At 41.4% G+C, this 23,591-nt stretch overlaps 1 protein-coding gene across 2 annotated transcripts in view; it reads left to right on the forward strand.

Annotated features, from left to right (window-relative positions):
• Window positions 1-354: 354 nt before the first annotated feature.
• kiaa1549lb (KIAA1549-like b) overlaps window positions 355-23,591 on the forward strand; it is a 119,181-nt gene continuing 95,944 nt past the window's right edge. For both annotated transcript variants that reach the window (XM_057833986.1, XM_057833979.1), the window contains exon 1: window positions 355-771. In XM_057833986.1, coding sequence (XP_057689969.1) covers window positions 558-771 — 214 coding nt within the window. In that variant the 5' untranslated portion in view covers window positions 355-557. The remainder of the gene's footprint in view (window positions 772-23,591) is intronic.

Consider the following 23,591-nt stretch of genomic DNA (forward strand, 5'->3'; position numbering starts at 1 on the left):
GTATACTGTATATCTTTTATAGAACTGCAGTGTATTGTTGCTGATGGAATAAGCCTAAACGCTGCAGTCACACGACCTTGCTGTTTGTTTTCTTGCATTGTGCTGACCTCGTGTGGACAAAACCAGGTACACTTACCAAATAAAATTTGGAGAGAAATCGAGTCACTGCCAAACGTTACAACATGGACTGTTCACTTAAAATAAATGAATAATTAATCTAACTAACTATTGCAATGCATTGACAAAATGTATGAACATATAAAAATTGTAGCGGCCAAACAATTTCACCTTTTGGCAGTCCTGCGACACACGATGATGATGATGATGATGATGACAAAGAGGAAGATGATGATGATGATGGGTGGACCGAGCGGAGGTGGACCGGTTGGGTTTATTTCATCCGGCTTCAACGCAGCGTCAAGCACCCCAAGCCCTCGCACCCTGTGCCCCCCTCCCTCCTCCCCGTAGCCCTGTCCACGAGACCGGATCACGAGCCCACCGAAGCCTGATCCAATGTATTATTTACGCGCCAAACTTCAGCAACTCATCCACCGGATATGGCTGCCGGTCTGAGGAAGTGTGCGCCGGGGGCAGCCCGTGGAAAGGACCCTGCTCCGGCGAGGGATGCCGGAGAAAGGGGCGGAGAAGAAGAGGGGAAGCGTGCGAGAAGAAGGAGCAGGTGGCGGAGTGGAGCAGTGGGAATGCCTGCAAAGTGTGCGCTGTCTGCGGGGATGTTTTTACTCCTGCTCCGGTCTTCTTTGGCCGCAGAGGGTAAGAGACAGAAAAAAAAGCATCTAAATGGATGCATCATCACCATCCGTCTCCTCCTATCTCTCTCCACTGTGTGTGAGTTTTGTGTTTCACACGGTATTGTTGTGCTGCAGGCTGCACGACTCAGTGGATAAATCTGAGCTCACCTGAATAGCTGGAATATAACAAGAGCCATCTCCATTGTTTTTAAGCTTGATGACACCTGCATTAATCTAATGACTTCCAATATTAGAAAATACTGCACGTTAACAATGTGGGCGCAATGGTATAAAACTGGAGTTTTCTCACATAGAATGGGAGTAGTCACTTGTGTTTCTCAAACCAAAATGTTAGAAACCTCTCTGTGTGATGCAGTGCAGCAGTCAACAGTGTTTTTGTTTACTATTTTGGCTGGCAGTGGTGCAAAACTGCACTGCAACTATGAAGAGCTTATTCTAATATTTTGGTTATTAAACATTACCCAGCAAAAGGGAGGGAATCTTTATCCCATGAGAGGCCAGTTCAGATTTCATAAAGTCATTTGGGGGCAATGCAAAAATTTGGACAAAATATAACGACATAAGCATCTATCCATCCATCCATTTTAAATGCTTGTTGTCCTCATTAGGGTCACGACTTTAGCTGAGATTACTGGTCGCCAGCCAATCACAGCGGAATATTGGTGGTGCCTGACCATAGTTTAAGCTGTTGCGTGATCACCATTGTATGTCAAATCATTTCTCACATTAAAGTGAATGGAAATATGGAAATACATTAAATAGTTCCAGGCATAGGCGGAGTCTGACTTTTGGGACGGGGGGGCACAACATATTGATGACACCAAAAATGCAGCGTCAACAATAAAATTAATTTACAAGAATATAATAATAAGTTGAAAATGAGCAATTTTTTTGTTTACCATCATTCTTGAGGGGAATTTTAAATCAGGCTGCTTAGGACAGCTATACTTTTCGCCAAGATCGTCATCCATTTAATATGGTACGCCTGCCAGTGTCGTGCCAATGTTGTTCCCCCCGTCAAAAATTGTATCCCTAGGGCAGAGCCACTGTGCTGCACTGATTTTCTTGATTTCCATGTTTTGGTGATGTAGATATCTACGAGGTTGTAAAACATGGCCCATCGAAAAAAAAAAACCTAATCTATAACTGTTATTACTGTAATTCAAGTCTTGTATGGAGTTTCTCCAGTTTAATGAACGGTGATGTCCAAAATATATAACTGTGGTTCTTTTCTGGTTTCAATTAATTGTTTAAGTCGACATAACTCGTAACTTATGTGTGTGTGTGTGCTCCCGCGGCCAGGGGACACAATTTTTGAAGGGGTAACTACATTGGCAAGACACCGGTGGTGGCTCTGTTATACAATTAGCGTCTTCAGTGAGGCAAATTGAAACTCTGATCACCATTTTGACTGTGGTCTCTAGCGTTTCATAGTCCAGATTTTCAATCCTTGGTACTTGCTCAGCAGTTGCTGTCGCTTTTGAAAGCTTAGGAAAAAATTACGTGTATCCATCTTGCCTCTTTGGTCCTCGGGTGGTTTTGGCTAAGTAAAGCAAATGACTGTCTAAGGTGCTTGTCACATGATCTGTTTGAAAAATTATTTTGACCCATTATAAAAATATATTTTTAAATTAATTTCGTTCATTTGTGTTGTTTTATTGCTTTACAACTTTTATAGACAACATTTGACTGGAAAATTCTTAATTTTAAAATCATATATAGGAAAGTCAATTACATGCAATGACACTTTTCGGCCACCAGGGGGCCTGGCCCCCCCTTAAACTCCGTTTATGGTTCCAGGCCCCTAAAAAACACACACACCAAAAAAAAGACAATATAGTGCTCCCTTGAGATACAAGTTTAATTTGTTTCGTGACCACGCTTATAACTTAAACCATCTTTTCAAGTCGGATCACTAGCCTCTCAATAAACTGCTGTGATTTTTTTTTTTTTAATGTCCTGAATCGCCCGCATTTTTCAGATTTTTGCTGGTAATGTAAAACAAAAAGATCCAGTCCCATCTGAAAAACAATTGTAGCAACTCACATTCACACCTTAGACTTATAATTATTATCACATGCATATTTCTGGAGTAGGTAAGGAGGCAAGCATGGTGAAAACATGCTAATCCATTAGAAGAGAGCTGAGTTTTCTTATGGTTCTGCAAATATAAACAAAATACTGAATACATATTTTTCAACAGCTCCATGATAGTGTCAACCCAAAAAAACAACATTCATCTTTGTAAATGCTACCTATAAAAAGTGGCTGGTGGAGTGCATGAACCTCTTTTGTCACATTCACAGCACAAGCCTTCATTTCCTCAGCCAACTCTCATTACAAGCTCAACCGTGATTCACCGTCAACTTTTAAAACTTACTTTATAATCTTCTTTTTTAGCATTTCCCCGACATTAACTATGATCTTTTCCTGTAATAAGCTGAAGAGAGTTATTCTGGGAAGGCAAAGCAGTGCAGTCGCATGCGTTTCAGAGCATCTGGGTCAGCACTAATGACACACATAATGTTGCCAAGTGTAGGTTTATCTCTGGGGTCAAGGTTGCCTGTAAAAATGAGACTTGCTCACTGATTAAGCTCCATTTTGTTTATTTCTAGTACAACTTTGACACAACAAGCTATATCTGACCCCACACAACAATTCAAGTGCATACAAGTGGATGCTGCTGGGGCACATGTTTAATACTACTGGATGTGCTGACTGTTTAGAACATGGCTAAGATGAAAGAAGCTGTGCCTCAGCAGAGGTGACTACCACCACCACCACCACCACATAACAGCTGCACACACACTGCAATACTGTCAACCAGCGTTAGAAACAACGGGATGCAAAGATGTTCATTGGAGTGCAATGTTTCTTGTGCTGATGGTAGCAAATGCAGTGTGCCCTTGCATATTCACAGATTGATTTTGGGGGCAATTTATAACCATTTTGCTGCCATCCAGGTGCCAAGGAGCTATGTTGAAGCAGGTTGAGGAGTTTCATTTACAGTATCTTGGCTTTAGCTCCATCTATGCTACTGTGGCATACATCGGTGCAAACTAGAGATGTGACTGAAAATTCAGCGCCGAGAACTTTTGCATTTTCAGTTTTCGATTAAAAGACTGAAAGTTTACCACTAAATAGTGTGAATCAAAACACGGTGAGAAACAACACTACTGGCTCACAACCAACATGGCTGTGGTTTGAAAGGATTTAGAAGTATCAAAATAATATATAAATTAGCCAGTCACTGTTTAATCCAGTCGGGAGTGATTCTGCTCAGCTTCGTCACCGCTATAACTCTGCCCATTTGCCTGGTTCTCGATCGATTCCATTTGTTGCACAAGTCTTATTTTAAGAAGTAGGAGAGATTGTAATAGCCTTGTAAAGAGCTTTACTAGTTTAGTTGAGAACGGAATTGTTTGTTGTTGTTGTTGTTGTTGTTGTTGTTGTGAACTACCTTTCCACACAAATGAACATTTAGATCTCATTTAGCTTGGCAATTGGAGGTGTGAGACTCATTTGTCGAGCGTCCCAAACTCCCAAGAAAGCGCATTGATCAAGGTTTCATCGGCCGTGACGTGTGTTGCAATGATGACGCCAGCACCGTTCAGAGTTTTCCACAAAATGTTTACTGCTGCCGGGAATGCACCTTCCCATGGGGTTTCAGACTCGGCACCTTTCAAACTAAATGTCTTGAGTCTCCAGGGTTGTAGAACCAATGCCAAGGCAAAGAGCATTAATTGGAAAATAATAAAATAAATAATAATAATTCAAAAAATGAATTATATGCATGTGTATTTTTCGGCATTGGGCTAAGTGTTTCCAGTATTTGGTTTTGGTCAAGAATTTTGCTTCAGGTAGATCTCTAATGTAAATCACTTGTGGGTTTTAACTATGTAAAATACAATAAAGCGGATGGTTACATCATTACCTTTGTTACTAATTGATGAGGAATGTATATACAGTATATTTTTGGTTTAAAAGACTTTTGTTTCTCCAGAAAATGTTATGATTTAATCTCATAATGGTGCACGCTAATATAGTGCACACAAAACAGGTAAATAGTAGCTACGAAAGTAAGCACACACCCTTTATAGTTTTTGAATCTGTGCAATCTGTCGCTGTCTTTCTCCTTTCTCTGTCTGAGACTCAGACAAAGCCCGCTTCACTTCCTGGGTTTATTAAACTTTTTATAGGGTAGCCAATGCATGACGACTCACGAGTAGGTGGGACAATCTGAGACGCTCACATTTGATTAGCTAAAATAGTGCTGTGATTTAAAAATGTCTCACAATGGCTGTTTCACCTATCATTTACATCTGGGAAATATTTGCATATATACTATATCTATGTATATATATATATATATATTCTGCGCTATTACACATCGCAAAAATTAAATTATGCGTTTTAACTTCATTAAACAAGATTCTATCCGCTAAAATGCACGTGATGCATGTGTTTGGAAAAAAAAAAAAAAAAATCCCTTTTAAATGATATTTAAAAAAAATAGCTAAGAAGTGAGGAATGACAAGGAAAGTTGTCTGTGTGTACATGCTTCCAACTAGAAAAATATAAAAATAGTTAATCGTAAAAAATAGTTAAATAATTATCTTGTCCATTTGTACGTGCATCACCTATCAATTTAGCCCTGTTTATTCAGCTGATTCCTTGCCAGAAATGGAACTCCGTTTGGACTGGTCACCTGTCAATCACCAGGTATAAAACCATTCAAATGTTATGGGTAATGAAAGTCTTGAATCTTGAAATTAAGGCAAGTTTTTGTAGTGTGGGAGAAATCCGTAGATCCATGGTAACTCCAAACATAAAGGCATGAACTGAGATTCAAACCATCCCTTGGTCATGAATTTTAATTTTAATCTTAATCTGTTTTTTTTGTTTTTTGCTTCAGATGATTGCATTTGAAGATACATTTTGCTTGATTTAATAATTTTGAAGGAAATTAAAGGAACGATACAAGCATGAATTTACCTTTCAGCGGGACAATTCAGAGCAGCACAAGTCTCATAACGACTGTGCAAACTTCAAGTGCATGCATGCCCTTAAGCAAAGCACTCTAAAAAACATTCACAAACAAGGGCAACAGTGGAAACAGTTAGCATATTTTGCCATGAAAACACTCTCACTTTCCAGAAGTTCAAAGTGGTTAGCATTAGGGCATATTTAAAAATTAATCTATTTTTTAAATTAACCCTTAACAATACACCCATTTTAATGGTGGTTGTTATGTCAGACGGTACCAAAAAGCTGCTAATACAGTAGACAAGGGTATATGTTTGGTCTCAACATTGGCAGGGATGATATAACAGTATAACCTGCATGTACAATTTTTGCTGGCAACGGGACATTAATAAGACCAAACAGATTATTGAACGGGTCAGGGCTACATTTCTTATGAATATGAACCTAATTAATTGATAGGCTAAATGATCAATGCAAAATAAATCTGTATTGACTTACACCAGTGCTTCTCAATTATTTTCTGTTACGCCCCCCCAAGGAAGACGTAAATGTTTCGCGCCCCCCCAACTCTCTGCCGCCACTGTAAATAGTATCATTCGTCTATATTACTATTATAAGTACGCCTCAGCCTAACATTGTGTCCTTTTTTTTCTATTAAAGAAAAAAAGTAACATAGATCAACTTATAATAAAGTATAACTTTTTTAACATTGTGTTGCTTGTAACAGAAAAGACTTAACGCGCATCAATTTGCCTGAAGTTAAAAAAAATAAAAAAAATAAAAAAGTCACATCCAAACTGTAAAAATACACTCAAGGTACATTTTTGACCATTTGATACTGAAAAATAAAATGTAATAAAATCCGTAAATAATAACAAATTCAAATTGATTAGAAACATTTACTCTTCAGGACAACATGCCAAAACATTTGACCGAAAAAAAGACAAAACTGAATAGAAGGGGGGCAAAAGGTCTTTGGACAGAAGGAAAGTTTTTATTTTCGCTGATTCACCACAGTGCTCACTGGTTTACTGATATAACACTGACAAAGCAGGACGATTGTGACAATTGGCAATATTCGGCACGTTTTCGCTGAAAAACAATCAAGCGGCTTATCAATGAGATTGAGGTCTAATGTCTTTAAGTGGCATCTTAACTGATTTGGCTTCTCCGCTATAATCATTTTTAGACTCAGTAAACAGTGGTCTTTCCTCATTTCCCACTATATTAAAAGTCAAAGGCAAACGGCCCGAAAAAAGCGCATTCTCGGCGGCCGAGGGAGAACCGTAGGTGAGGGCGGTGGTCGTGACGATCCCAAGCCGAAAACGGCACTTCTCGGCCGGACACGTGAGAACCGAAGAAGACAGCGGGTCGCTGCGTGAGTCCAGCTCTGCATGAGTCTCTTCCGTGTGCTCTTGCTTACTTCAAAAATACTGCACGCACTTTGAAAATGAGAGCGCCACTGCCACCCACGGAGTGGATGTGCAAGTACACTTTATTCTAGTACGGCAAAAAAAAAAAAAAAAAAAAAAAAAAAAAGCATGTTCCCCGAGGTCACTCGCGCCCCCCCTGGCATCGCTCTGCGCCCCCCTGGGGGGGCGCGCCCCACCATTTGAGAAGTACTGACTTACACTAACTTTCATGTGGTACATTGGTCCAGGTGATACAACGTTCGATTCAAACCTTTGTTGACAAAAACTACTAAAGAAACATTTTGAAGAGCAAGTCCCTTTATTAAAAAAACAAGGAGCTATCCAAGAATGGGTCCACTTCTGTGGGACACTGGAGAACCCTTAGACTCAAACTAAAGTATTGTAATATAAAAGTGATTTGGGAAAAATAATGAAAACAAAACAAAACTGAGATATCCAAGGACCAATCTGAGGCATACGAGACTACCCCAAGACTCGAACCAAAGTACAGCGATCCCTCGCTACATCGTGCTTCAAACTTTGCGCCTTTAGTCCATTACAGATTTTTTTTTTTAAATTAAAAATAAATACTGTATTTTATTTAAAAATGTTTAGATATATGCATGCATACATATACAAATCATTGTTTTCATATATATATATATATATATATATATATATATATATATATATATATATATACTGTATATGTCATTTATATTATAATTATTACATTTGTAGTGCTTATAAAACATTTGTCAAAATATACATTTAACTTTTTTAAAAAAATTATTCTTTGGGCAAAAAAAGGGAAAGACCTACAGTATTTTATGTATGTATAATGTATAGTAATTTTATGTAAAGAATAGTACTTTTATATATTGATTCAAACAACAAACACATAACTTTCATATTTGAGTCTGCCAGAAGGTTTGAATGTAAATATTTGTATTGTCATGTCTCAGGCCATGTCTACACGTAGAAGGGTATCTCTCAAAATGAAGAACTTTTTCTATGGTTTGGCCTATCATCCACACATAGACGCACATTTTGGCCATTAAAAATTAGGGTTTTAAAAAACTGAAGATTTGGGAATTCTGTACATTAATAACTGGAGGTTTGCGTTTTTTAAACAGTCGAAACGTCACTGCCTGTGACAAAAAATGTTTAAACGTCATATGTGTGACCTGTGTTTACATTCAGGGACTGTGCTTACGCTCACAGAGGATTTGGAGTCTTAAAACATCACATATACATTATGAATGTATTAAAGACACATGTATATAATGCACATATACAGTATAAACACATCAGCGACTGCACACGATAGCGACCCGTGCTAACATGCTAAAGGTTCTTGAACATCTTACAATGTAAGGCTAAACAGACAAAATGCGATTGTTGAACCATTTTAGTTTTTGTTATTCACTTTGTGCTTGAATGCATATCAAGAAATATGTAAAAAAAAACAAAAAAAAAAAAACAAAACACCTATGTGGTTGGGTTGGATGAAATCTTTCCTACAAACGTGGTGTGGACGTTGAGTTTTTTTTTTTTCTTGACGGATGGGGCAAAACACTCATTTTTAAAAAGCCCTTCTACGTATGGACATGGGCTCAGTGTCAGCACTTTGAGTGACAGGTGTCCAATCTGGGGTTAGCCTCGCTCCTTATCTTAAAGGCACAGTCATACTGAGCAGGTTTTCTAATACAGTTCCTGCCGCAGGGGTTTCACGAATTTTTTCCGAAGTTGACACAAATATAAATCAATGAAAGTTAGTCTACTGATGACATGATTAACATTTCTTTTAGGACAGTAATATAATTAGAGAGAAATGACTGGAGGAAGGAATGATTTGCAAGAATCTATATACACCTACAATGGACAGCTCATAGAACAAATTTCTGCAGAATATACATGTAAAAACCCAGAAACATCGATTTGGACTGGCTTGCCTGCTGTGGCGTGATGTTATTTTCAGCCAGGGGAATTAGAAAAAAAAAGTCTTGCTTGGTGCACTTGCTGCCATGTAATGTTTGCATAACTTGGCCAAGCGGTGAAACTTGTCCTTATTGTGAGTCCACCACTGCAGTGTGTTCTGCAAATATTCACAAGGCTCCTTGAATGCATTGGAATAATTAACTTCTTTCCTTCCACTATGACAGCGTGGGCCAAAAAGTTGTCGGAAAGCCTGCTGCAGCATGCCAAGGGGGTGGGCATGCTCGATAATAGTTGTAAGGGCGACACCTAAACAAAACATTCATAAATAAAAGTTAAACCCCTTTTAAGGTGACAGACTGATTTTATTCAGCATACCCATCTGCTCTGCTAACCCTAGTGCAAGCAGTACAAAATCCTTTGACTAGTGACTAATTGACGTCACAATCAAAACGTTATAATGCATTAATAGTCAACAAATTGACTGGTCGACTAGTCTGTATAATCTCTGCTCTACCCTTCCATTATTTATTTGCAATCATATTTACTGTTTGTATTCAAATTGTGTTTTTCTGCAACTTTCCTGTGGCTCAGTTGAAGTAATTCTTTTATTCCTATTCAACGAAGAGTATTATTGCCACATTGAAAAGAACAAAACTAATAGTGTTTTCAGATACTATATTACCATTAGTATTATTATGTACTATTAGACTTTTTTAGGGCGGTGCAGCTCAGTGGTAGAGTAGTACCGGTAGTTCCCCAACCCAGCGGTTGTGGCTTCAATTCTCCACCCTGGTGACCTTGTCTAAGTGTCCTTGAGCAAGATACTGAACCTAACGTTTCTCCTGGCATTACGAGGCTAATGAGGATATAGTGTCAAAGTGCTTTGAGTGCCTTAAAGGTAGAAAGTAATCTTGGTGATATCAACAGCATTCGTTGCCTCTCTATAACCATCCCTTCTTAGGGAGCCTCCCTTGAAAAAAAAACCTTCAACGTCAACATGAGCTAGCAAATTCTTTAGATTGGTTGATATTTGTAAATAAATACATAAAATAAAACACCCATATGGGCTTTAACCATTCTGATCTAGTCATTAAAAAGTATTAAATTGACCAATTTGCACATAGGACGATTCCGCCAGACACTGACGAACTATATTTAGTTAATTCTTGTGTCATTTCTATTTTCCTTTTTAACATTTCCATTATACTCTTGTATAACTCTTATGTAAGGTTTTAGGGCAGACGATCAGACTGATGATACATCTGCATAGCATGCCAGTGCATGTGCCCATCTCTTCCAGCTTCCAGAGTCCCATGCTTGAGTGCAGCTAATGTAAAATGATGTTCCCACTAGTCAAAAATGTCACACTGTAGGTGTCAGGGGTACTTAAATATTGCTTTGTATGAGTGCACATAAGGGGTTTGGGTTCCAGGTTCCCCATGTCCCTGAACAGAAAAAAATTACAGAAACTGTTTTCACCATGTTTTTATAATAATGTCGATGATAACGTATTATAGCATTGCCTTGAGATATGAGTGCTTTGATTTACTGTGTTTGAAGTTCTGGGTTGCATGGCTATTTTTTTCGTTTGGAAAATGAATGCTCTCCAGACCTGTACACTAAACGTCTTCTGCAAATGTTACAATATTGAGTAGGATTTGTCTCATTAATAAAACACAAAAATAAGAAAGAACAATGTTTTGAAGTGTAAGCATGGTCACAATTAACTAATTCCAACATTCCCCTAAAAATCCAAACAATAACAGAAATATTATAATAATATACTAGTATGTAATATTTTAATCTGGAAAACTACCACCTCGTCGTAATGTAACGGAGGATTAGGGCCAAAACATTAGGCCAAAAAATAAAGGATTTCCTTATTTATGAAGGAGGTTCTAAAATATAGACTCAGGTAATGCACAATATTGTTCCAATTCTCTATTACGTCACTTACGCCGTAAAGCTACTACCTTTGGCTCATCTACATCAAATTATAATTAATAGATGGCTTTATAATGATGCGTCGTAGTAGTAATCTCGTAGTCCTTTTTTCCCCCCTTCTCCTTTATTTGGCCCTAATCCTCTGTCGTACCTCATAGTAATGTTAAAAGATATATACAGTCAAAGTTCTTTGTACTGCATATACACAGAAGCAGCTACTACTACAATTGGGTATAGTTTGAGCCTCTTTTTCAAGAGCTGTTCACTAAATTTACGCCTTCATAAAGATTTTTTTTTTTTGATCCAAAAGCATAACAATCAAAAGAAGAATTATTGATTTGTTCCAGTGTGTACACTGTCAACTAATTTCAGCGTGATTTTAAGCTTCCACATATTTTTCAGCTGTGTTAAACTCAATGGTGATATGCTCTGCACACATTGTATAACACCTCTATGCCAAACACCTATTTTTAAATCCCAAACTGAGCAAGTATACTGTAGATATGTAGGAATTAAATACAGTGCCTTGCAAAAGTATTCGGCCCCCTTGAACCTTGCAACCTTTCGCCACATTTCAGGCTTCAAACATAAAGATATAAAATTTTAATTTTTTGTCAAGAATCAACAACAAGTGGGACACAATCGTGAAGTGGAACAAAATTTATTGGATAATTTAAACTTTTTTAACAAATAAAAAACTGAAAAGTGGGGCGTGCAATATTATTCGGCCCCCTTGCGTTAATACTTTGTAGCGCCACCTTTTGCTCCAATTACAGCTGCAAGTCGCTTGGGGTATGTTTCTATCAGTTTTGCACATCGAGAGACTGACATTCTTGCCCATTCTTCCTTGCAAAACAGCTCGAGCTCAGTGAGGTTGGATGGAAAGTGTTTGTGAACAGCAGTCTTCAGCTCTTTCCACAGATTCTCGATTGGATTCAGGTCTGGACTTTGACTTGGCCATTCTAACACCTGGATACGTTTATTTTTGAACCATTCCATTGTAGATTTGGCTTTATGTTTTGGATCATTGTCCTGTTGGAAGATAAATCTCCGTCCCAGTCTCAGGTCTTGTGCAGATACCAACAGGTTTTCTTCCAGAATGTTCCTGTATTTGGCTGCATCCATCTTCCCGTCAATTTGAACCATCTTCCCTGTCCCTGCTGAAGAAAAGCAGGCCCAAACCATGATGCTGCCACCACCATGTTTGACATTGGGGATGGTGTGTTCAGGGTGATGAGCTGTGTTGCTTTTACGCCAAACATATCGTTTTGCATTGTGGCCAAAAAGTTCAATTTTGGTTTCATCTGACCAGAGCAGAAAGAGTTTCAACACCCACCTCCGGCAGAACTTCTCCCTTGTCCCGGGGGAGGTGGGGGACATTGAGTCCGAGTGGGCCATGTTCCGCACCTCCATTGTTGAGGCGGCCGATCAGAGCTGTGGCCGTAAGGTGGTTGGTGCCTGTCGTGGCGGCAATCCCCGAACCCGCTGGTGGACACCAGCGGTAAGGGATGCCGTCAAGCTGAAGAAGGAGGCCTATCGGGCCTTTTTGGCCTGTGGGACTCCGGAGGCAGCTGACAGGTACTGGCTGGCCAAGCGGACTGCGGCCTCGGCGGTTGCCGAGGCAAAAACTCGGACATGGGAGGAGTTCGGTGAGGCCATGGAAAACGACTTCCGGACGGCTTCGAGGAAATTCTGGTCCACCATCCGGCGTCTGAGGAGAGGAAAGCAGTGCACTATTAACACTGTGTATAGTGAAGATGGTGTACTGCTGACCTCGACTCGGGACGTCGTGAGTCGGTGGGGAGAATACTTCGAAGCCCTCCTCAATTCCACCGACACACCTTCCTTTGAGGAAGCAGAGTCTGGGGACTCTGAGGTGGGCTCTTCGATCTCTGGGGTTGAAGTCACTGAGGCGGTTGGCAAGCTCCTCGGTGGCAAGGCCCCGGGGGTGGATGAGATCCGCCCAGAGTTCCTAAAGGCTCTGGATGTTGTAGGGCTGTCATGGCTGACACGCCTCTACAACATCGCGTGGACATCGGGGACAGTGCCTCTGGATTGGCAGACCGGGGTGGTGGTCCCACTTTTTAAAAAGGGGGACCGGAGGGTGTGTTCCAATTATAGAGGAATCATACTCCTCAGCCTCCCCGGTAAAGTCTATTCAGGGGTGCTGGAGAGGAGGGTCCGTCGGGAAGTCGAATCTCGGATTCAGGAGGAGCAGTGTGGTTTTCGTCCCGGCCGTGGAACAGTGGACCAGCTCTACACCCTCGGCAGGGTCCTCGAGGGTGCATGGGAGTTCGCCCAACCAGTCTACATGTGTTTTGTGGATTTGGAGAAGGCGTTCGACCGTGTGCCTAGGGGAATCCTGTGGAGGGTGCTCCGGGAGTACGGGGTACCGAGCCCCCTGGTAAGGGCTGTTCGGTCCCTGTACGACCGGTGTCAGAGTCTGGTCCGCATTGCCGGCAGTAAGTCGAATTCGTTCCCAGTGAGGGTTGGACTCCGCCAAGGCTGCCCTTTGTCACCGATTTTGTTCATAGTTTTTATGGACAGAATTTCTAGGCGCAGCCGAAGCGTTGAGAAGGTCCGGTTTGGTGACCTCAGCATTGAATCTCTGCTTTTTGCAGATGATTTAGTGCTGTTGGCTTCATCAAGCCGTGACCTCCAACTCTCACTGGAGCAGTTCGCAGCTGAGTGTGAAGCGGTTGGGATGAAGATCAGCACCTCCAAATCCGAGACCATGGTCCTCAGTCGGAAAAGGGTGGAGTGCCCTCTCCGGGTCGGGGATGAGATCCTGCCCCAAGTGGAGGAGTTCAAGTATCTTGGGGTCTTGTTCACGAGTGACGGTAGGAGGGAGCGGGAGATCGACAGGCGAATCGGTGCGGCGTCTGCAGTAATGCGGACTCTGCACCGGTCCGTAGTGGTGAAGAAGGAGCTGAGCCGAAAGGCAAAGCTCTCGATTTACCAGTCAATCTACGTTCCTACCCTCACCTATGGTCACGAGCTTTGGGTCGTGACCGAAAGAACAAGATCCCGGATACAAGCGGCCGAAATGAGTTTCCTCCGCAGGGTGTCCGGGCTCTCCCTTAGAGATAGGGTGAGAAGCTCGGTCATCCGGGAGGGACTCGGCGTCGAGCCGCTACTCCTCCGCGTAGAGAGGAGCCAGCTGAGGTGGCTCGGGCATCTGGTTCGGATGCCTCCCGGACGCCTCCCTGGAGAGGTGTTCCGGGCATGTCCCACCGGCGGGAGGCCACGGGGACGACCCAGGACACGCTTGAGAGACTATGTCTCTCGGCTGGCCTGGGAACGCCTTGGGATCCCGCCGGAGGAGCTGGTTGAAGTGGCTGGGGAGAGGGAAGTCTGGGCTTCCCTGTTAAAGCTGCTGCCCCCGCGACCCGACCCCGGAACAAGCGGAAGATAATGGATGGATGGATGGACCAGAGCACCTTCTTCCACATGTTTGGTGTGTCTCCCAGGTGGCTTGTGGCAAACTTTAAACGAGACTTTTTATGGATATCTTTGAGAAATGGCTTTCTTCTTTCCACTCTTCCATAAAGGCCAGATTTGTGCAGTGTACGACTGATTGTTGTCCTATGGACAGACTCTCCCACCTCAGCTGTAGATCTCTGCAGTTCATCCAGAGTGATCATGGGCCTCTTGGCTGCATCTCTGATCAGTTTTCTCCTTGTTTGAGAAGAAAGTTTGGAAGGACGGCCGGGTCTTGGTAGATTTGCAGTGGTCTGATGCTCCTTCCATTTCAATACGATGGCTTGCACAGTGCTCCTTGAGATGTTTAAAGCTTGGGAAATCTTTTTGTATCCAAATCCGGCTTTAAACTTCTCCACAACAGTATCTCGGACCTGCCTGGTGTGTTCCTTGGTTTTCATAATGCTCTCTGCACTTTAAACAGAACCCTGAGACTATCACAGAGTGGGTGCATTTATACGGAGACTTGATTACACACAGGTGGATTCTATTTATCATCATCGGTCATTTGGGACAATATTGGATCATTCAGAGATCCTCACTGAACTTCTGGAGTGAGTTTGCTGCACTGAAAGTAAAGGGGCCGAATAATATTGCACGCCCCACTTTTCAGTTTTTTATTTGTTAAAAAAGTTTAAATTATCCAATAAATGTTGTTCCACTTCACGATTGTGTCCCACTTGTTGTTGATTCTTGACAAAAAAATTAAATTTCATATCTTTATGTTTGAAGCCTGAAATGTGGCGAAAGGTTGCAAGGTTCAAGGGGGCCGAATACTTTTGCAAGGCATTGTAAATAAATAAATAACGCTACTTCCATAGCACACGCATATTCTCTCACTGAGAGAGATTGATTACGAGCATATTGACAACCCCTATCGAATGCAAGTACAAAATTTGAAAGAATATCTGCAATTGCGAGTTGAAGCAAATAATCAGGTGAACGATTAAAGCTCAGAAGTTGAGTCGCTCGTATCACAAGATACGAGTGTAACCATTCAAAATTTTGACAAATGCTTGCCTTTTGAAAGGTTTAAACTCAGGGACCGTATTTTCCGCACTATAAGGGACATTGGAGTATTAGGCGCAACTTCAATAATTGGCTTATTTTAAAACTGTTTTCATATAAAGGTCACACCACATTATAAGGCGCAGTAGTAATAGTAGCAGTTGTAGTAGTGGTTGGGATTGCGTTATGCATCCACTAGATGGAGCTGTGCTAAAGGAAATGTCATGCCACTATTAACCAATATTGATCCATATATAAGATGAATCAGATTACAGTGTATCACAAAAGTGAGTATACCCCTTGCATTTCTGCAGATATTTAAGTATATCTTTTCATGACACAACACTGACAAAATGACACTTTGACACAATGAAAAGTAGTCTGCAGCTTAAATATAATAGAGTAAATTTATTTTCCCCTCAAAATTCAGAATATAGCCATTAAAATCGAAACCCCAAACCCCTGGCAACAAAAGCGAGCACACCCCTTTGTGAAAGTTGTCAATATTCGCATAAAACATGTCAACTGTCAATATTTTGTGTGGCCACCACTATTATCTAGAACTGCCTTTACTCTCCTGGGCATGCAGTTGACCAGAGCTTCACAGGTTGCCACTAGAATGCTCTTCCACTCCTCTATGACGACGTTGCGAAGCTGCCGGATATTGGAGACTTTGTGCACCTCCACCTTCTGCTTGAGGATCCCCCAAAGATGTTCTATTGGGTTCAAGTCTGGAGACCTGCTTGGCCAGTCCATCACCTTTACCCTCAGCCTCTTCAGTAAGCAGTGAACATCTTGGAGGTGTGTTTGAGGTCATTTTCATGCTGGAACACTGCCCTGCGACACAGTTTCTGGAGGGAGGGGATCATGCCTCCTGCAGCATTTCACAGTACATGTTGGAGTTCATTTTCCCTCAATGGAATGTAACTCTCCAACACCTGCAGCACTCACGCAGCCCCAGATCATGACATTCCCACCACCATGCTTGACTGTAGGCATGACACACTTACTGTATCTTTGTACTCCTCACCTGGTGGCCGCCACACATGCTCGAGACCATCAGAACCAAACAAATTAGACTTCGTCTCATCAGACCATAGGACATGGTTCCAGTAATCCATGTGCTTTGTTGACATGCCTTCAGCAAACTGTTTGCGGGCTTTCTTGTGTACCGTCTGTAGAAGAGGCGTCCTCCTGGGGTGACAGCCATGCACACCAATTTGATGTATAGTGCGGCGTGTGGTCTGAGCACTAACAGGCGGCCCCCCCACCTCTTCAATCGCTGCAGCAATTCTGACAGCACTCCTGCGACGATCTCTCAAAGAAAGCATTTGGATGTGACGCCCAGCACGTGTGCTCAGCTTCTTTGGACGACCAACCCGAGGCCTGTTCTGAGTGGACCCAGCTCTTTCAGCTCTTTTAAAACGCTGTATGATCTCAGCCACTGTGCTGCAGCTCAGTTTCAGGGTGTTGGCAATCTTCTTGTAGCCTTGACCCTCTTCATGTAGCGCAACAATACGTCTTTTAAGATCCTCAGAGAGTTCTTTGCCATGTGGTGCCATGTTGGAACTTTCAGTGACCAGTATGAGAGAGTGTGAGAGCTGCACTACAAATTTGAACACACCTGCTCCCTATGCACACCTGGACCTAGTAACACTAACGAGTCACATGACATTTTGGAGGGAAAATGACAAGCAGTACTTAATTTGGACATACTGTATAAGAATGTAGTTTCTAAGAGGTGTACTCACTTTTGTTGCTAGGGGTTTAGATATCAATGGCTACATTTTGAGTTATTTTGAGGGGAAAATAAATTAACTCTATTATATAAGCTGCACACAGACTAATTTTCATTGTGTCAAAGTGTCATTTTGTCAGTGTTGTCCCATGAAAAGATATACTATACTTAAATATCTGCAGAAATGTGAGGGGTGTACTCACTTTTGTGATACACTGCATAAGATGCACTGTCGGCTTTTGAGAAAATTGAGGGCTTTTAGGTGCACCTTATAGTGTGGAAAAGACGGTAATTTTCCAACCTCCATTATACGCAGTTGACAGCAGCAGTAAAATACAATAAAAGCTTATTTGATACTTCCATCATTGAACAATCTTGACTGTCTCAGCTTTAACAATCCTGCTTTCTAACTGGGTTCATGAACCCCGTTTCATTGAAGAGTCATACATGTGATGATCTGAGGAATCATTTGTCACCTGCAATGACTGTCTAACTCGAAATCTATTCATTGACCAAAGAGCTGTACGTGATATTCTTGTTTTTGCCATTCATTTTTTCCCTCCCACCTCTACTAGCATGAGGCATTTCAAAACTGCCACCAATTTTAAAAAAATTTCCTGGAAGTCTGTTTACACAAAGAACAACTGTGACTCACCCTCTACAACACGCGGCCAACCCCTTTTCCCTCATTTCACCTCACTGCGGTGATTTAGCGCACAGTGGTTAATTAAGCTGGGGCTTGCTTAAAATGAATGTGTCTCTTCCAGATCGATGTTTGTCTCTGTAGATGGGGCTTGTGCCTCATCATTAAGTCAATATGCAAACACGCTATAAACAGCGACGCATTGTTCTAAACGTCAGCGTTTAGATTCCACTCACACATCTGTCTGGAGTTCTTGCAGGCCAGGCGTTTCAGCCTCCAAATTGAAAACACTGGTGTCAAGTAATTAAGCATTTATTGGCACTGGAAATTATGTCTGAGTTTTTGTTTTCATATTGTTATGACATTTAAAAGGTCTAGCACATTGAATGCTTGCATCCCTTCTAAATCCCACACATATAATGGCAAAGGCAAACATCTATTCTAATTGATGCAGCTGACCATCTGCTCAGTATTATTCCTAGTATAGTTCAGTGCAATCAAGGGAATATTTATGCTTGTGTGGTATGAGCTACGTTTCTCTCCAGTTTTGCGCTGTGGATTTCAGTGCTTGTACATGCTAATGGCAGACAAATCTTTGTCTGAGGCACTGCCACACAAAGGCCAGCTGTTCAGATTCATAGAGATGCCATTTACTTTACATTTTATTTTGTAATCCTTTATGAAGCTCATCTAATCATTCACACTCACATCCACACCAGCGGACAATTTTTCACTGAATGTAAAGTGTATGTTTTTGGAATGTGGGAGAAAGCTGGAACATGCTACATATTTCTTCTCTTTGAATTACACCACTGTAACCTATTTAACATTAGGTAGCCTGTTCACACCATTTTAATTAGAGGAGACAATGAATGGGACTTTGTTTGTCTGTGACCTGTTTTTGTTTTTCTCACGACCACAACTAACAAAGAATGATCAATTTGTGTGTCTTGTAAAAGTGAAAAGGAAATTCTTTTGTGTATTTTAATTATATTGTTATGCAAACATGCTCGAATGGGATTACTGTAGTCGGCTCTGATATGACAACATAGTATCTTTGGTGCTCCAAGTAATAGTAGAATTTGTATTTGTATACATCTCAAAATAATACATTTTAGAGCTATACAGTGGGGCAAGTATTTAGTCAACCACCAATTGTTCGAACCACCAAAAGTTCTCCTACTTGAAAAGATTAGAGAGGCCAACATGGTTATACCTCAACCATGAGAGATGGAATGTGAAAAAAAAAACAACAGAAAATCACATTATTTGATTTTTAAAGAACTTATTTCCGAATTAGAGTGGAAAACAAGTAAGATTTCTGGCTGTCAAAGAGGTCTAACTTCTTCTAACGAGGTTTAACAAGGCTCCACTCGTAACCTGTATTAATGGCACCTGTTTTAACTCATTATCGGTATAAAAGACACCTGTCCACCTGTCAGTCACACTCCAAACTCCACTATGGCCAAGACCAAAGAGCTGTCGAAGGACACCAGAGACAAAATTGTACACCTGCACCAGGCTGGGAAGACTGAATCTGCAATAGGTAAAACGCTTGGTGTAAAGAAATCAACTGTGGGAACAATTATTAGAAAATGGAAGACATACAAGACCACTGATAATCTCCCTCGAGCTGGGGCTCCATGCAAGATCTCACCCCATGGCGTCAAAATGATAACAAGAACGGTGAGCAAAAATCCCAGAACCACACGGGGGGACCCAGTGAATGACCTACAGAGAGCTGGGACCACAGTAACAAAGGCTACTATCAGTAACACAATGCGCCGCCAGGGACTCCTGCACTGCCAGACGTGTCCCCCTACTGAAGAAAGTACACGTCCAGGCCCGTCTGCGGTTCGCTAGAGAGCATTTGGATGATCCAGAAGAGGACTGGGAGAATGTGTTATGGCCAGGTGAAACCAAAATAGGTAGAAACACAGGTTCCCGTGTTTGGAGGAGAAAGAATACTGAATTGCATCCGAAGAACATCATACTCACTGTGAAGCATGGGGGTGGAAACATCATGCTTTTAGGGCTGTTTTTCTGTAAAGGGACCAAGACGACTGATCTGTGTAAAGGAAAGAATGAATGGGGCCTTGTATCGAGAGATTTTGAATGAAAATCTCCTTCCATCAGCAAGGGCATTGAAGATGAGACGTGGCTGGGTCTTTCAGCATGACAATGATCCCAAACACACAGCCAGGGCAACAAAGGAGTGGCTTCGTAAAAAGCATTTCATGGTCCTGGAGTGGCCTAGCCAGTCTCCATATCTCAACACCCTAGAAAATTTGTGGAGGGAGTTGAACGTCCGTGTTGCCCAACGACAGCCCCAAAACATCACTGCTCTAGAAGAGATCTGCATGGAGGAATGCCCCAAAATACCAGCAACAGAGATTGAAAAGCTTGTGAAGAGTTACAGAAAACGTTGGGCCTCCGTTATTGCCAACAAAGGGTACATAACAAAGTATTGAGATGAACTTCTGGTATTGACCAAATACTTATTTTCCACCAGGATTAGCAAATAAATTCTTTTTAAAAAATCAAACAATGTGATTTTCAGTTTTTTTTTTTTCCACATTCTGTCTCTCATGGTTTAGGTTTACCTATGTTGACAATTACAGGCCTCTCTAATATTTTCAAGTGGGAGATCTTGCACAATTAGTGGTTGACTAAATACTTATTTGCCCCACTGTAACTGCAATACTGTGATACCATGAAACTGCGGTATTTTTGCTTAAGGTTATCATACCGTCAAAATCTCATACTGGCACATGCGTAATCACCTTGCCGAGTCAATTCTCCCTTCATACGGCCACATTATTTCCCTAAAGATTTTTTTCTTTAATATTGTGGCTTTAAAATAAAAGTAAAATTAGAAATATTTATGATTTTGCAATATTAATTTCATCCATTTCACACAGTCTTGAATTATTCTTCGCTTCAAAGTTATTCATGGGATTTCATTACATAAACCAACATGTCACTCAGTCCTGTACTTAACCTGAAGATGCCATGAGGTCAGTCAGTAACTGATGTAGTGTCCTCACTTAGCCCCTAAAGGTTGACTCATAAAAGCTACTTGTTGTTTCAATACCAATTTATTTCAATTTTTAAACAACATTTTATTTGATCTTATAGCCCCATTATTCTTGGTTTCTCGCATCAGAAGTCTGGAGTGTAGGAGGCAATTTGCCTCACCAGTTCCTGTGAAGCATTACAAACTCAAGAGCACATTAAAAGGAGACAGTTCGACACTTGTTGAAATGTTATTAATGAGTAATCCATCTTTCCGAAACGTCCTGCAGCCTGCATGTTTAAACACTTTTAGTGCTTCTTACATTTGGGTGCAATTTGAACAAGTTTCACCAACTACAGTCGAGGTTGTGCCCTGTGACTGACTGGCGATCAGTCCAGCGTGTACTGTATATACAGTGGGGCAAATAAGTATTTAGTCAACCACTAATTGTGCAAGTTCTCCCACTTGAAAATATTAGAGAGGCCTGTAATTGTCAACATGGGTAAACCTCAACCATGAGAGACAGAATGTGGAAAAAACCCCAGAAAATCACATTGTTTGATTTTTAAAGAATTTATTTGCAAATCATGGTGGAAAATAAGTATTTGGTCAATAGCAAAATTTCATCTCAATACTTTGTTATGTACCCTTTGTTGGCAATAACGGAGGCCAAACTTTTTCTGTAACTCTTCACAAGCTTTTCATACACTGTTGCTGGTATTTTGGCCCATTCCTCCATGCAGATCTCTTCTAGAGCAGTGATGTTTTGGGGCTGTTGTTGGGCAACACGGACTTTCGACTCCCTCCAAAGATTTTCTATGAGGTTGAGATATGGAGACTGGCTCGGCCACTCGAGGACCTTGAAATACTTCTTACGAAGCCACTCCTTTGTTGCCCTGGCTATAGGTTTGGGATAATTGTCATGCTGAAAGACCCAGCCACGTCTCATCTTCAATGCCCTTGCTGATGGAAGGAGATTTTTACTCAAAATCTCTCGATACATGGCCCCATTCATTCTTTCCTTTACACCGATCAGTCGTCCTGGTCCCTTTGCAGAAAAACAGCCCCAAAGCATGATGTTTCCACCTCCATGCTTCACAGTGGGTATGGTGTTCTTCGGATGCAATTCAGTATTCTTTCTCCTCCAAACACGAGAACCTGTGTTTCCACCAAAAAGTTCTATTTTGGTTTCACCTGGCCATAACACATTCTCCCAGTCCTCTTCTGGATCATCCAAATGCTCTCTAGCGAACCGCAGACGGGCCTGGACGTGCACTGGCTTCAGCAGGGGGACACGTCTGGCAGTGCAGGATTAGAGTCCCTGGCGGCGCATTGTGTTACTGATAGTAGCCGTTGTTACTGTGGTCCCAGCTCTCTGTAGGTCATTCACTAGGTCCCCCCGTGTGTGGTTCTGGGATTTTTGCTCACCGTTCTTGTTATCATTTTGACGCCACGGGGTGAGATCTTGCATTGAGCCCCAGATCGAGGGAGATTATCAGTGTTCTTGCATGTCTTCCATTTTCTAATAATTGCTCCCACAGTTGATTATTTACACCAAGTGTTTTACCTATTGCAGATTCAGTCTTCTTCAGTCTACAATTTTGTCTCTGATGTCCTTCGACAGCTCTTTGGTCTTGGCTATAGAGGAGTTTGGAGTGTGACTGACTGAGTTGTGGACAGGTGTCTTTTATACCGATAATGAGTTAAAACAGGTGCCATTAATACAGGTAACGAGTGGAGCCTCGTTAGACCTCGTTAGAAGAAGTTAGACCTCTTTGACAGCCAGAAATCTTGCTTGTTTGTAGGTGACCAAATACTTATTTTCCACTGTAATTTGGAAATAAATTCTATAAAAATCAAACAATGTGATTTTATGTTTTTTTTTCCCCACATTCTGTCTCTCATGGTTGAGGTTTACCCATGTTGACAATTACAGGCCTCTCTAATCTTTTCAATTAGGAGAACTTGCACAATTGGTGGTTGACTAAATACTTATTTGCCCCACTGTAACTCCAACTCAGTCGAGACCTTGAACAGGACAAGCAAAATAAATATTGTTAGATTTTGTGAAATACTGTATTCCAAAAAATAACTGACAAAAAAAACCCTCCTTGCTGGAGGTAATCATAGGTTTATTGAGCTTTGCCGGTGAGTGCAATCAGTTAAAAATGTTGAACTGCCTTTAGCAATACACTGTTGTCTTCTAGCATGTCACATTTATTTGATTCATGTCTTTGCTTTAGTGCTTTGTGGTCCTTGTGTCAGTGTTCAAATGACACAGCTGGCTCCCAAAGGACAAGTTCATCTCAGGCACAATCCCAATGTGCTCCAGCGCCGCCCCTGGAGAGCTACCTCTTTGCACATTTACAAACAAATCACTTCTGCACGCTACCGTGACACAAACGGTGGAGTCCCCTCCCATCATCCATCAGAGTTGTGCTGTTACATCATTTGAGTGTGTGGGTGTGATGCTTGTCTGAGCTAACCACTCCCATGACTTTGGGCAGAGAGGGGACATTATGGTATCCTACCAGGTTACATTAGATTTATGGCTATTCATTTGCCTCTGCCTGGGTTTTTTGTGTGCAGAACTGTGACACAGGTCACAGTTTTTATTTGGAACATGTCCTCATTTGGTGTTTCTGTTGACTTG

This window comes from Corythoichthys intestinalis, chromosome 1, assembly GCF_030265065.1.
Source record: "Corythoichthys intestinalis isolate RoL2023-P3 chromosome 1, ASM3026506v1, whole genome shotgun sequence".
Taxonomy (NCBI): Eukaryota; Metazoa; Chordata; class Actinopteri; order Syngnathiformes; family Syngnathidae; genus Corythoichthys; species Corythoichthys intestinalis.